The sequence below is a fragment of the Podarcis erhardii genome (assembly GCF_964252035.2).
Source record: "Podarcis erhardii genome assembly, chromosome: 13".
Classification (NCBI taxonomy): Eukaryota; Metazoa; Chordata; class Lepidosauria; order Squamata; family Lacertidae; genus Podarcis; species Podarcis erhardii.
The window spans coordinates 26,891,728-26,907,151 of record NC_138502.1 but is presented as its reverse complement, the minus strand read 5'-3'; the positions used below and the strand labels follow the sequence as shown (position 1 = coordinate 26,907,151).

The 15,424-nt window shown below is 46.9% G+C and overlaps 1 protein-coding gene across 1 annotated transcript in view; it reads right to left on the bottom strand.

Moving 5' to 3' along the window:
• The window catches only part of PPP1R1B (protein phosphatase 1 regulatory inhibitor subunit 1B), a 50,356-nt gene extending 36,313 nt beyond the window's left edge, over positions 1-14,043 (bottom strand). Inside the window, exons 1-3 of the mRNA XM_081837062.1 lie at positions 13,680-14,043; positions 8,008-8,068; positions 1,926-1,948 (exon numbers count right to left, since the gene is read on the bottom strand). Of these exons, the coding sequence (XP_081693188.1) occupies positions 1,926-1,948; positions 8,008-8,068; positions 13,680-13,760 (165 nt within the window). The 5' untranslated portion in view covers positions 13,761-14,043. The remainder of the gene's footprint in view (positions 1-1,925; positions 1,949-8,007; positions 8,069-13,679) is intronic.
• Positions 14,044-15,424: the final 1,381 nt, after the last annotated feature.

Sequence of the window (15,424 nt, the reverse complement as noted above, 5' to 3'; positions counted from 1 at the left end):
GAAAATGCAATGTTCTTCAAGCAGAACCATTTCCCCACCCACTGATTGCATAAAAGCCGGAGTTTTGATTTCCACGTTAAACAGTTCACCTTAAAATGTTCTAAGCCTTTGTTCAGAGAAGCAGTAAGGAAGTCAACCACTCCTCCATATTCAGGAATTCTGCCTCCTCACACCCATAGATACTTGGCGGGGGAGGCTGGCTGTGCTTACGCAACAGCACTGAGGGGTAGTAAGCACTCTGCACTTAATTCAGAAGCAGTCTCCTTCCTTGGCAGCCACACACACACACACACACACACACACACACACGCAGAGTGAAAATGCACACCTTTTTGGGCGGCGTATAATATACTCCTCCAGAATATAATGCAGCAATGCTTTTCAGAATGTGTTCTGGAGAAAATTAGGGCACCTCAGAATCCTATCATTGTGTAGCCAAAGAGATCAATGATGGGGAACAAGCTTCCCTGAAAGAAAGCTGGCGTGCCATTACTGTGAAATTTACTGTGTATTTTGGAATGCTGTCTGTTCTTTATGCAGTTGGACACCTCTTGAGATATCCGAACCAAAGTCTTCATGATGGTTCCTGAGGTCAAGAAGCAGGTTTTTGTCCATGTTTGGATACGATGGGGCACCATTTTAAATTAAGATGGAGGGCTGAAGCTTTTGCACAGCACTGATTTTTTGGTTTCTTAGAATTCCCAAGCAATGCTGAGTAAGAGCAGTGCTGGATTTCCGTATAAGCTAAACAAGCTCTAGCTTAGGGCCCCACTCTCTTGGGGCCCCCCAAAAAATTTAAAGGAAAAAAACACCTGGATGTACATTTCCAAAATACAAGATAAAAAACATATAAAATAAAACCTACATACAGCAACAGTGTTTTGTGTTGTGTAGGCTCCTATGATGTAAGTAATGGGCTGCTAGCCTGCTCCCTAAAATATCACTGGTTTGCTCATTTCTATATATAGGGTGCCTACATTCTGCATGGACTAGCTGCATGGCAACATGTGCAAATGGCTTTAGATACTTATTAGGTCCATAAATTACCATACAGCATATATTCAACACAAAAAAACAGTGACAATTTGTTGTTGACAAAGGACAGCTGGACATATAAAGGACCCCATTACCTTCAGTAGCTTAGGGCCTCATCAAACCTAAATCCGGCCCTGAGTAAGAGGCACTTAGTATACCAATAAAAAAAGAATAATGGGGACATGCTACTTGGTTCTCTCTCTGATGGGGTCCAAGAGCCCTCCTGCCACCTTCCCAAGATTGCCCAACTTTGGGAAGGAGGCAGCAGAGCTCTGGCATTCTGACAGAAGCCTGGCACCTCCTTCCCAAAGCCCAGGAAGCTTCTGCCCTGTTTAGGGAGGGAGGTGCAATACTCAGGCGTGCACAATGTTGACCTTACACTGAACTTGCAAGCTGGCTCCTCTGGCCCTAACTGTTTCCGTTATGAAAAATTTCACCCCACACCACTGCACCTAGGAATCCTGCCTGTGCAAATTGCCGTTCCATCAGGATGGAAGAAAGCTGAGATACAGTGGACGCTCGGGTTGCGAACGTGATCCGTGCGGGAAGCACATTCGCAACCCATGGCGCCGCAACATGCGGGTTGCGATTCGGTTCTTCTGCGCACACGCAAAGCGCGATTTAGCACTTCTGCGCATGCGCAAGCGCTGAAACCCGGAAGTAACCAGTTCCAGTACTTCTGGGTTCGGAGCAGTGCGCAACCCGAAATCACACAACTCAAAGTGTCTGTAACCCGAGGTATGACTGTATGACAGGCAACCCAACATCTCCAGGAATCTCTGGGGACAAGGAATTACTATTAAACCAGATATGCCCTTGTAGCCTTTTTCACCCAACTGCTCCTTTCCTTTGCATGCCTTCTTCTCCTACGTATAACCGGTGATACTGACCTGGTATGGAGAACCTTCGTCTTCTGCAGCGAGCAGGTGAAGAAAGAAGCAAACAAGAAAAGAGAGCAGCGTCAGTAAAAGCAAACAACAAAGAGGCATAGAATTGCAATCTGAATTTCCGCAATCTGAGACAGAAATACCCAATGTGGAATCCTCTAGACGTTGTGGAGGACACCTTCCATCATCCCTGATCATTGGCAGTGGCTGCTGGGATTTGCAGGCCACCAGGTTGGGGAGGCCTGCTCCAGGACACTGGGAGAGGTGCAAAGGACTTGATTCACGCTCATAGGCGTTTCGTGGCAAAGTTGTGCTGGTGGCACAGGGCGTCTCATTCATGCATTCAAGCAACCAGGCAGGTGACCGCCTGGCAACTTGACTGTGCGGAGGCAGCTTGGCACAGCAATCTATTTGTGTGATTGGCTCCCCGCATTGGGTTGATTTCAACAGTGCCTCTGCAAACCATGGGAGTTCATCAGCATGTTTTTAAACCACCCCAAACAGCACAGTGAGCCGCTTACGCAAATAGCTTTCCTGCATAGAATTGCCTGCAGTCGTGTTCAGAGAGTACCTGCTCAGCTGCTTGGATTTATGAACCAGGCTGGAATGTTTTACCTCCTATTCAGCAGTAATAACCTGGTTAAATCCATTATGCCTAGCGTGGGAGCAGCTGCCTCCCTGTTGAAGCTTCATGGGGTCCACTGATGAATGGAGCTATTGGTGGGCATAAGTCACTGCAAGCCAAAAAGTCTTTTGTAACTGTGCCTTTTATGTGGAGAAGCCACCCCTCTCACAATCCAACGCACAGGCCTTTCTTCAAAATTAGGCCCGTGTCAGCAACTGGGAATCTAGACCCCCCCCCATTGTTCCTATTTTCCAGGGACAGTCCCAGATTTTCAGAAGCCATCCCAATTTCTGATTTGATCCTGGAATGTCCTGCTTTTCCTTAGGACGTCTCTATTTGCATCAGAGAAATGTCAGAGGGTATGGAGTTATGCAACCCCAGATCTCAGGAGATAAGTGAAAATACAACCTTTAGAAGACATCTGAAGGCAGCCCTGTAGAGGGGAGTTTTTTTTTAAAATGTTTAATGTTTTATTATGTGTTGGAAGCCACCCAGAGGGGCTGGGGCAACTCAGTCAGAAGGGGGGGAGGGTATAAACAGTAAAATTATTATTATTATCTAATAGGAAGTCCCTGTTTCACTGGAGAAATGTTGGAAGGTATGGGGATAGGGGTAGAGCTTCATTTCCAAGTGGAACAGTACGAGGGCTACCAAGCCTGACTGCTGAAATGCCCTCTTCTCCTTAGCTCCTTAAAGAAGCATCTGGGCACTCTGCCCCACCCTGTTTTTGGTGGAGAGCCTCTGGCTGCCCAGCTGTTGCTGGATTCCAACTCCCAACAACCCCAGCTTACAAGGCCAATTGCCATGGATGGTGGGAGTTGTAGGCCGGCAAACATCTCGAGGGCTACAAGATTCCCATCCCTGTTTTTAGATCAGCTGAGCATGGCGTTTAGAACAAGGAGAGGACTCAGAAAGATGGAACTCTGGAACTCACCCTCCAGTGGTTAGCCAAAACCCAGGTTTCATCCTGGGCCTCTGCCAGACCTTTTGGCTTGGAAAAAATGTTCAACTGCCAGGGATAAACAATGCTTCCTCTGTGTATCTTGTTTTCTGAAAATTATCTTCACGTTTTAAAAAATACTGTTTGTGTCTTGGTTAGGAGCTGCCCAGATCTTCTGTGTGAAGAAGAGCCTCTCCAATTAAACGTGTCCATGATCCCAAGAGATCGTAACCTTGCCTAATGTGCCTGAGCTCCGCAGAACCCATTTCTGTACGTTGGGCCACAGATCGGTGGTGGAGCACATTCGTTGTTTACAGAAGGGCCCAGGCCCAGGCATCTTCTGACAGGGCTGGGAAATACTCCTGCCTGAAATCCCTGGAGGGCCACTGCTTGGTTAGAGCAGGTGATGCTGAGTTGGATAGACCAGTGGTTTGAGTTGGTACAAGGCAGCATCCTGCATCTCACATGCTCCTTTCCATCACCAGTATGTAGCCACCTGGAGTTTAGATCTTCCAGAGTGAAAGCAATGGCTTATGGCAGGCGTGGCCAATTTCCAAGAGTCTGCAATCTACTCACAGAGTTAAAAACTGGCAGCGATCTACCCCCTTTTTTGGGGTTCAGATCAAAGTTGTTGAGCTTCTTTAGGGAGAAGGAAAGTGACACTGAGCTTTTTTGGGGGAGGAAAGCCCCATTTTTAAGGGATGCAGGGCAAAGATGCTTTTTTAGGGGAGCCAAAGTTTTTTAGCTTCTTTGGGGAGAGCCACTGATCTACAAGTGATCTACCACAGACATCCAGTGATCTACTGGTAGATCACGATCTGCCTGTTGGACATGCCTGGCTTATGGGAATGCATTAGCAAGGTGTCACCAATCATGGGGACATTCCAAACAGGTAAAAAATATAGGTAACCACCCACACCCAGGGACCAAGCACACCTATTTTACTGGCTACAACAGAGTCGCTTCTTTCAAGTCTAATTTAAGGGACTGTGTGGGCAGCACAGAAGGTCTCTGTGGGCACATCTTCACCCATGGGCACCACCTCTGGTTACCTCTGCATGAACATCGCTAGGAGTGCATCCTGATTGTCAGGCAGCCGAGGATCCAACTCCCACGGCAGGTTGCCAGGAATGGACAAGACAAGGAAAAGTCCTTACATCTGCATTTATGCAATATTCAGAGAGAGAGGCTTGGGAGTGTGGCCTCTCAGAATAATGGCGTTGCTCTGAGTGAAACCCCACCCCCTCTGTCTCTCCCACTTCCTCATGAGCCAGTGCTATGGGTCCTGGAAAGTGCCCTTTGCCTTTGAACTCTTTGCTCTCCTACTTTCAAGGCCCACCATGTTCTGGGAGAAAGGGGGTCGGGTCTTGAATGCTTTCTAAAGACACTGAGTCCATCAGCTGTTTCTCCCCTAGTGCTTCTTCTTCCTCCTCCTCCTCCTCTCCCACTATTTCCCAGCTTTCCCCTTCATCTGCCTCTGAGCTGTGACCTCCCTCAAACTTCTGTTGTCATTCTGAACTGTCTCCTTCTCTGGAAGGGTCAGGCTGGGGAGGTGGTCTGCACCATTCCTCCTCCACCCAGACCCTGACACTGATGGGAGTTTGTTGCAGAACTGCTCAGATGTTTTTGCATCATGGACATATCACCGCCACCAAAGTATCTGCCTTTTAGTGGTTCCACCTGGATTTCAGATCAGTAAAAAATTACCTGTTGTGTATGTCCACAATCACAAGTGGATTTTTGTGACGGGCTGTTTGTTATGTGACATTTCTGTGGGTGGGCTCCATTGCCACACTGCTTCCGTTTGTTCCTCACCTGAGCACAACCTAGCCTTTTTTTGTTCCTTATGGGATGCACAGCATGGAGAAAATGGATGGAGAAAGCCCCCCCCCCCGTCTCTCATAATGAAACTGAATGCTGGAAGATTCAGGACAGATAAAAATAAATACTTCTTCATGCAGTGCATAGTTCAGCTACGGATCTTGCTCCCACAGGAGGCAAGGATGGCCACAAACCTGGATGGCTTTAAAAGAGGACTGGACAAATTCATGGAGGAAAGGGCCATGATCTATGATCTGTGCTCTGCCTTCCCCAGTTGGAGCCAGCAATGCTTCTGAATACCATCCACTGGAAACCACAGGAGAGGCGAGTGCACTTTTGGTCAAATCCTGCTTGCAGGTTTCCTACAGGGTGGCCACTGTGAGAACGGGATGCTTTGCCTGATCCAGCACACTCTTCTTCGATTTTTAAGTGTGTTGATTTCCACTTCTCCTGCCAACCCAGCAGTTTGAAAGCACGTCAAAGTGTAAGTAGATAAATAGGTACCACTCCGGTGGGAAGGTAAACGGCGTTTCCGTGCGCTGCTCTGGTTCGCCAGAAGCAGCTTAGTCCTGCTGGCCACATGACCCAGAAGCTGTACGCCAGCTCCGTCAGCCAATAAAGCGAGATGAGCGCCGCAACCCCAGAGTCGGCCACGACTGGACCTAATGGTCAGGGGTCCCTTTGCCTTTACCTATTTCCACTTATTGCTGCTTACTAAAGACACGTCTGAATTTCAGCAAGGCCGCTCAGAGGAAGTGTTCGCTCAGGACCTCTGCACAGTGCATGTATAATAATCCTATAATAATAATCCAATAATAATAATAATAATACAGAGGTCTTGCGAAAGATACGTCAATCACAGACTCATAAACACTATGTGTGATATAAAGCCTCCCGGTCTGGAAGCACGCAAGGTCTCATTTCAGAAATTAAGCCATTGTGTGTTAAGACACCCCAATGTGCGCTGCGAGAAACTGCACTCGCGGTGCCCAACTCTGAGGTCTGGAACGGAGCCAACCACTGGCAAATTCCAGCTGCAGTTAAGCAACAACGCTGCTCACCCACCGTTCCGACTGTGAAAGTTTCCTGGCCACATAAACGTAGCTGGAGGATGTGTTGTGGAAAGTTCCTTGGGAGGGAATCAGCCCGTGGAATAGGTAGATTCTGTCCTTCATGCCCTGCCTGTCCCTGTACAACAAGGGAGGCTATTGTCCAGAGAAGGAACTACCAAGGGCTGGAAGGCTGTTCACCTCTAGCAAGAGATACTGAGGAACATAGTCTTATTTTCCAGCTGCTTGGATGGAACCTTGAGCACAGAAAGAAACTCCAGCGATGAGCTTTCTTGCAATGCAGTTTGAAAAGCAAGGTTTGTTACGGGGAGGACGGGGGCGCAGCTGGGAATTGCCTCTGCTTTCCATGTTGGGGGGGCGGTATTTCCCTTCCTTGGTTCTTAGTTTGCATTTCCCTTACAAAAGATTTCTGAATCTTTAAGTTGTTTAGCGTGTGTTTATGCAGTAAATCACTTATTTTTAAGCAACTAATGTACTGTAGCAGCTAAGACTGTGAACTGGCCAGACTCCAGGCCGGGTCTCACCCCAGCCACAAACGCACTCGGTGGGGAAGGGTCAAAGCTGAGGGGTTCATAAAGAAGGCTGTAGCAGGTTCAAGCCCCAGCATCTCCAGGTAGGGCTGGGAAGGATCCCTGTCTGAGAAGTTGCCAGTCAGCACCTACCGGTTTTCACCAACCTGAAGGAAGTTGTAATGGAAAACGCCAGTAGGGCACCAAATTGACGAAGGCTGACGTAGAATTTATTCAGCAAGGCGGACCAATCATCTGGCTTGATACAAGGCATTTGCCTATATCCCTAAACCACAAAATTCTCAGCTTCTAACTTCTATTCATCTGCAGTTTGGAGATTTTACCAGCCAATCTGACAGAGGTGTGGTTGTTTTTTGGGGGGGGGGGCAGGCTAAGGGATTGCTGATTTATAGCGTTGTATTTCTGAGTTGCTCTGTAACCAAAGTTCTTCGGCTGACGTCATTTGTACAAATAAAAAAAAAAGTTGTAAAACCAAGCCAATCAAATGTAACAGCTCCAGAACAGCCTTGGGTTACTGGGGTTTACAGGCATCTGAACAATTTTGAAATGTTCAGTATGCATCTTATCATACACATATAAATCGAGAACAGGAATCAGAAGGAAGGTTGTTTAGCTTATCCCAAAAAGATGTTAATTTTTTTTTTGTTCTCAAGGAAACAGTGTCTGGATTTTGTTTTTGTTTTTTTTTTGCAAAAGAAGGTCTTTGCCATACAGTCTGTTACCTGTTTTCCTGCCTAACCCCTGCCTGTACCCCTGCTATCTCCAGCTGAAGGATCTAAATCAGGAACGGGGAACATTGTACTCCAGATGTTGCTGAACTACAACTCCCATCAGCCCAAGCATGCATGGCCAATGGTCAGGGATGATGGGATTGTAGTCTAGTGACTTCTGAAGAGCCATAGGTTCCTCACTCGTGGTCTAGATGGGCCAACATTCTGACTTGATATAAACCACTTTTGAATGTTCATACATATTCAAATGCTGCCACTGTGGACGTGAGGATATAAGAAAAGCCAAAGGCCTGTCTAGTCCACACCCCAGGCCACCTGTCCTCTTCTCCTACCCCCATCCTGGCCTGATAAGAAGAATTAAGACTCACCAGGGGATGATGTTTCTGACAGCTGGAACAGCAAGGCTGGAGTTGGTCTTCGTCGGCGAATCTGGAACAGATATCATATGGAGGATTTGTTAGTTTTGCAGAGGAATATGAGACAGAAAAAGATGGGCAATGCATTCTTCTTTTTTAGGGTGAGGTTCTGAGAACACACCACTCCAATTTTGCCTGTACAAATTCACAAGCCAAGTACCCCAAGGTCTTCTCTGTGAGACAAGACTTTGAGCATGTTTGGGAGCTGCGACTAGGGCCCCATTCCTGGATTTGGGAATGAGCACTGGGACCACCAGTTTCATCCATGCCCTGTCCTCTGTTCTCATCCTGAAGCAAAGTTCTTAACCTGAGGTAATATTTCTGGGTTAGTGGAGTCTGTAACCTGAAGCGTATGTAACCCGAGGTACCACTGTACTGCTTTTGGCTTGCCTCTCCTGTTCCTTCCACGACCATAGAGGCAAATTAGGGTGCATTCGGACATGGGTAATCATAGAATGATAGCATTGTAGAATTGGACGGGACCTCGAGGGCCATCTAGTCCAACCCTCTGCAATGCAGGAATCTTTTGCCCAACGTGGGGCTCGAACCTACGATCCTGAGCTCTAGAGTCTCCTGCTCTACCGACTGAGCTATAGAGGCTGCATTTGTCTCCCTAGCTGAAATGCCAGCACTTCTGTCCCTGTCCATAACATTTGTTTCTCATTGCATCATCTGCCGCATTACGAAACTGTGGCTTTTTGACCGATATACCACCCTGCTGCTCTACATTTCATTCCCACCGGTGGGCGTGGTGTGACTCAACAGCGGACGTCATCAAACACATTGTTGCCACACACAACCCATCCTTCATGTGCACATGCACTTCTGTCCCCCCCCCCCACGATTCACACACGGAAACAGCAGGGAGGACCTCTATGCCAGAACCACCACCACCCCACATTTTGTACTGCGATTTTCCAGGTTAACGGGGTTGCGGACAAAGCAATTAACAGGGAGATGAGTGCTAAATGTCAACTAGATTTTGCTAAATGGCCGGAAGTGGCCTTTACCTCATGTGGAAGAGGATGTAAAATGCAAAAAATAATAATGATCAGGTAAGGAAACTGGAATAAAGTGCTGTTTTAACACAGTAATTGCCAGAGGTGCCTGGATTTCAGGGATGCCTCCCTCAGCTACGTAAGTGGCTTGGGAAGAGAGCCCATGCCTGCATCTTGGGAGGAGGCAGCTGAATTGGCTGGCAAGAGCTCCCTGGCATGCCAGAGAACATGACTGGGTCCCTGCTGGTCTCCATTGGCTGCTCAGAGGGGAGGAAATAAAGACACATCAGATGTGAATGAGGAAAGAAGCAGCCAGCTCAGCTCTTCATAATTCAATATATTATTATTATGCTGCTCAGCATACGAGAAAGCGTTGGGGTGGGGAAGAGTTGGAAGGACTTTAATTTTCCTAGGAACACTCAAGGCCCCCCTCGAGGCATCCTTTCCCCTCCCTGTGCATTCTTCATTATTTGTGCTTGTGATGATATTGGGGCAGCCATATAATACTAATACTAATACTAATACTAATACTAATACTAATACTAATACTAATACTAATACTAATACTAATACTAATACTAATAATATGCTACCCTGCTAATCTTGCCTGTGGCTGCAAAAGTTTTGGGGTGCTCACACTACTTCATTTTCCATTAGTGCCTGTTTGGAAAGTTCTTGCTGAAATCCCATCACTTTTCGGGTACCTCCGTTTTATTGTATTATGCAACATGTTTTTGACCCAATCATAGGGCATTATAGGGAGTGGATTTATTCTGCTTTCATTTGTTCCATGATTCTCCCTCAGTGTTGTTGCTGTCCAGAGGGGTTACAGCGTAGCAAAAGCAAGACAGAAATAAACCAGAACATCCGTAGTATGAAAAGTTATGGAATTTCATCAGGGAGTTACATCAGGATGTGCACCGATTGGACAGGAAGTATGTGACCAACTCTAAAAAACTTTGCAGGAGCAGGGAGCTGGGTTGTGTGTGACCGCCCCAAGAGCATCATGAGAACAAATCATCGTGAATGTGCAACAAAGAATACTTCCTGGTGTTCTCCACCTTCTTATCATCATGTGTTTCTGTCATGCTGACTCTGGGGTCAGGTTCCTCATCTTCAGGGGTTAGGGGTGAAGACCCTGATGCAGAAGGGGAAGGGCATTCGGGGACAGCCCTTCTCAGACATTAGGAGTCGACTCCTAGGAGCCAAGGTCCCTTTGGTCCCCCATAAAATATTTGAGGGGGCCTGAGCCCCCCAATGTTGATGGGTATTGCCCAGGGCCAGATTTAGGTTTGATGAGGCCCTAAGCTACTGAAGGTAATGGGGCCCTTTATATGTCCAGCTGTCCTTTGTCAACAACAAATTGTCACTGTTTTTTGTGTTGAATATATGCTATATGGTAATTTATGGACCTAATAGGTATCTAAAGCCATTTGCACATGTTGCCATGCAATCAGTCCATGTAGAATGTAGGCACCCTATATATAGAAATGAACAAACCAGTGATATTTTAGGGAGCAGGCTAGCAGGGGGGGCCCATGACTTACATCATAGGAGCCTACACAACACAAAACACTGTTGCTGTATGTAGGTTTTCTTTTATTTGTTTTTTTAATCATATATTTTGGAAATGTACATCCAGGTTATTTTTGCTTTAAATTTTTTGGAGCCCGCCAAGAGAGTGGGTCCCTAACCTATAGCTTGTTTAACTTATACGCAAATCCGTCACTGGTATTGCCATTCAAATGATGTGTGTGTGCTGTGTCATGTGATTACGCTGGGTCGGGTTTACCAGGGCCCCCAAATATTTTATTCATGAGCCTGTAGGGCCAGTATCTGTCCACTGCCTCCCTCTCTCAAGGATGGGGCACTGCCATCATCTGACAGGATTCCATTGGCAAAGACCCAGGAAGACCGAAGGCTTGCTTCTCCACTGCAGTAAAGGTAAAGGACCCCTGGATGATTAAGTTCAGTCAAAGGCGACTATGGAGTTGCGGCACTCATCTCACTTTCAGGCCGAGGGAGCCAGTGTTTCTCCACAGACAGCTTTCCGGGTCATGTGGTCAGCATGACCATACTGCTTCTGGTGCAACGGAACACCGTGACAGAAACCAGAGCACATGGAAACGCCGTTTACCTTCCCACCACAGTGATACCTATTTATCTTTTTGCACTGGTGTGCTTTCGGACTGCTAGGTTGGCAGGAGCTGGAACAGAGAAAAGGGAGCTCACCCCGTTGCGCGGATTTGAACTGCCAACCTTCTGATCGGCAAGCCTAAGAGGCTCAGTGGTTTAGACCACAGCACCACCCGTGCCCCTTGGCCTGAAAGTGAGATGAGCGCTGCAACCCCATAGTCACCTTTGACTGGACTTAACTGTCCAGGGGTCCTTTACCTTTATCTCCACTGCAGTAAGAGGTTATTGGAGAAGGTTGGACCTTTAAAACAGCAAAGGTGGTGTTAACCGTTAAGCTGCACCCACTGCAAGAAGCATTTCATATTTACAATTTTGTGCAGCTGCACTCATGGAATGTATGCATATATAGCTGACAGCTTTGTGCATCTGACAAGATATTTTCTACAATCCATTCCCCGCTTACGCCAGCTGCCATATATTGGTTAGTCTTCAGAGGTCCGAAAAGATTCTCCTCTGCTTTGGTTGCTGTTAGTACCCGTCTGGAATTTGGAATTTGTTGCTACCAAGATTTAACAGTCTCCTGAGATAGCTCAGTCAGCAGAGCATGAGAATCTTAATCTCAGGGTCGTAGGTTTGAGCCCCACACTGGGCATTGCAGGGGGTTGGACTAGATGCCCACGGTGTCCCTTCCAACTCTACAAGGCTGTGATTCTGTAATTCTTCCCCTGTGCTAGCCAATCCATGCTCCCTGTGTGTAAGAGAAAGGGAGATTCACTGCCTTTCAGACTAACCTACCTCACAAGGTGGTTGTGGAGAAAAAAGGTGGTCTATAAATGCAATCCATCAATGCTGTACAGTCGATAGCGTCAACACCGCAAATTACACCGCAAAATACAATTAAGTTCCACTGGTTTCCATGAGAAAGGTTTAAACACGTGCTTAACTCTCACACTCGAAAGTGCATCTTTCTTACTAGATCATGGCCCTAGAAATTATAATAATTTTTGTAGCACTTTTAATGTGCAAATTACATTACGATTATGCATGTGTGGATGTGGGTGTGCATATCCTTACATACACAAACCCAAGAAATAGGCTGTAAGTATTGACATTTTTACGGATGGTGAACAGAGTTTGCAAGCCAGTGACTTATTTGCTCAACGCCACTCACAGAAAACTTCTGGCCGGAGGCTATGTATATTATGTGGGCACGTGGAATTAACTAATTAGAGAGAGAGAGAGAGAAATTTGCATCTACGTAACTCAAATTCTGAAAAAGCGGACATCTGCAAACACACATATATTTGCTTATTTTGTATCGCACATTCTCTTCAGTTGGTCACAGGGAGGAGCAAAGAGTAGAGAGCAGATGCTCCACCCCCTGATCTCTGGAGATCCTGTTTTTAAGAGCCCTCTTTCTGATTTCAGAGATTCCACCAGGACTTGTCCTCACACTTCCACCGAGAAGTTTCCAAAGCCATGAGGACCAGAAACCATGGTTGTAAAAAACAAAAAAACTGGACAAAAGTTATAATTTTCAAAGTGTTGATTTCTTCGCCGTGTATGTGTGTGTGAGATTGCATGGTTTAAGTGTGAAATTGCAGAAAGCGCAAAGGCAAGTGTGAAAAGCAGGGATTTGCATCTGATGTGAGAATTTGCTCATTGGAGTAAAAATAAAAGCATGAAAAGAAAGTTTGGGTGCACACTGAATGTGGGGTGTGCAGGAATGTATACTTAAATGGCCATCATGGGAGGAAAGTGCCTACTTTTTATAAATAAGCTTGGGATTCAGGGGTGGTTGTGGAAGAAGAGCGAACAGTGCACATCTGGGTGTGAATGTGCACCTGTGGAAGAAGGAAATAAAGTGCATTTCAAATGCATTAACTGTATTTTCCTGGTTGGGTTCATTAGTTCATTTTGGTCTTGCATTCACAGGTGTTACTTGCATGCAAGTCACTGAAATCCCTACATAAATACACAATGCTTCAAATACTTAATTCTCTTACTTAGCTGGTTCATACACCCCGCTCTTCAACAGGTTTCTGGGAAGGCTTACACAAAGTTAAAACTGCAATGATGCAAATTACAAGAAAACTCTTAACACGTTTTAAAAAAGGGAGCACTAAAATGCTCACAGTATAAAAGAGTGGGAGCCACACACTTTCAACATAAGAAATATGCATCGTACAAAGGGCATTTCATAGACGCGCTTAACCTGAGGACTCGGAAATAAGTCCCACGGATTTCAGCAAGTCTTCCTTCCCTGTAATATATATTTTAAAGACCGAAGTTCCTGTGTTTCCCGTCTCTCTCTCTGTGTGTTAGAACATGAAGCACATTGGATGTGCTTATTTGCATTGCAAGCTGAAAGATTGCATGCGAGAGACTCCGGCAAATCAGTGCCAGCTCACACTTCCCAGCAACTTGATCCTTAAGTCCCAAGCCGCCTCTGCCGCCCCCCCCCCCGACCCTAACCCTCGTCCCCCTTACCATTTCCACCGCTCTGGGGTCCAGCTGGCTAGGGGGAGCAGGCACCGAGAACTGGATCTTCTTCCTCTCCTTCGGGTCCATTGTAGCAGAGCCCGTGTCTTCTTCCAGCCTACGCCAAGGAAGACGCCCCCCACTCACTCTGCCCCTCTTGTGAAGGATGGGGATGGGGGTCTCTGGATCTCTTGCCAGCCCCCTTCTGGATCCAGCTCCCTGGGAGAGACGGACCCCCCTCAACAGCAGCAGCAGCAGCAGAGGTGCCCGGTGCCAACTTCCCTCTCTGCGAAAGGCAACTGAGGGTAGCTGAGCTCAAACCTCATTCCTGCTATGTTGGGGAACTGTGTAGGTAGAGACGCGAGGGCAGGAGGAGGCAGGGAAGAGAGGAGGTGGGAGGGGGTGGGGAGGGGAGGGGAGGGGAGGGGCAGCTGGCTGCTCTCCAGCGGCAATCTGAATTATTTAATCCTCTTCTCCCAAGGCAGGTGGGCACCAGGAGGACTCAGCCTCTTAACAAGCCCTCGGCTGGGTGCCCATTAAAAGGACGCCAGTCAAAGGATGCCAACTGCCCGCCTTCAGCTGTGTGTGTGAATGAGCAGAGCTCTGGAGGTGACCGGGGGGGGGGGGGGCAAACACCCAAAGGTGGCTCTTTTGGCAAGGCTTCGATTCATCAGCCTGAGAGCCTCCCCCTTTCTTTAGGTTCAGGTCTTCAGCCCCAGGACATACTGAAATGGAAAGATTTGAAGTAATGAGGAAGAAAAAGAGAGTGCCTCTGAACATGTGCATAGTGCTTTAGTGCTGGCACCTTTTATTTATTACTGTATTTTTCCATGTATAAGACACCCCCCCCCATTTTTTTTTGAACCCTTTTCTTAAAAGAAAAGAAATCTTTAGGGTTGCCATACCTCTAGAAGTGAAAATCCGACGATCAGCAGTGGCGGCATGTTTCTCACCTTTGGGGGGGGGGGGCAATCACTCTCAAAGTTTTTTTAATGATCCATGTATAAGATGACACCCAACGTTTTACAAAAAAACACAAATAAAGCAAAAAACGTTTTCTTATACACAGAAAAATATGGTAATTTTTACATTCACAACCCATGATTTATATACAGCCCCCCCCCCGCAAAGAGCTCAAGGTTCTCCTTCCCCATTTTACTCTTACAGCAACCCTGTGAGGTAGGCTAGGCTTGAGAGGCACTGATTGGCCCAAAGCCACCTAGTGAGGTCTTTTGACTGAGTAGGGATTAGAACCCTGATCTTGCAGTTCCTGGTCCATAATCTTTTGCACTGGATTATCATACTCCTGCCCTTGTCTCCATCCCACTTTAAAAACAAACTTCGTTTTTAAGAGAGAGAGAGAACTTTTGCTTGCAGGGCTGCAGGGCAAACAGCAAATAACACACCCCAACCACCAGTAATTTGCTCAGATACCTAAATCCACCTCTGTATATATAAAGGGGCATGTGCAAATTTTAAGCACACTACTTTTTTTTTGGTCATGGGTTTAGGCTCTTTTAACTACCTACCTGTGCTCCTACCTCACTCTCACCGATGGGTGACCGCAAGCAGCCTACGAACACCTGGGAGCAAGAGCTATGCCAGGCATTGGCTATGAGAGGGCGTTCCCTGTGCAGCTGATCCAGCAGGATTCGGCTCCAGCTCCCAACAGCCAATGGGTGGTAGAACCTAAGGCTTTAAGGCTCCTGGTTGTGCATGGGCAACCATGTTTCCACCTGCCCTGTACCTGAAGC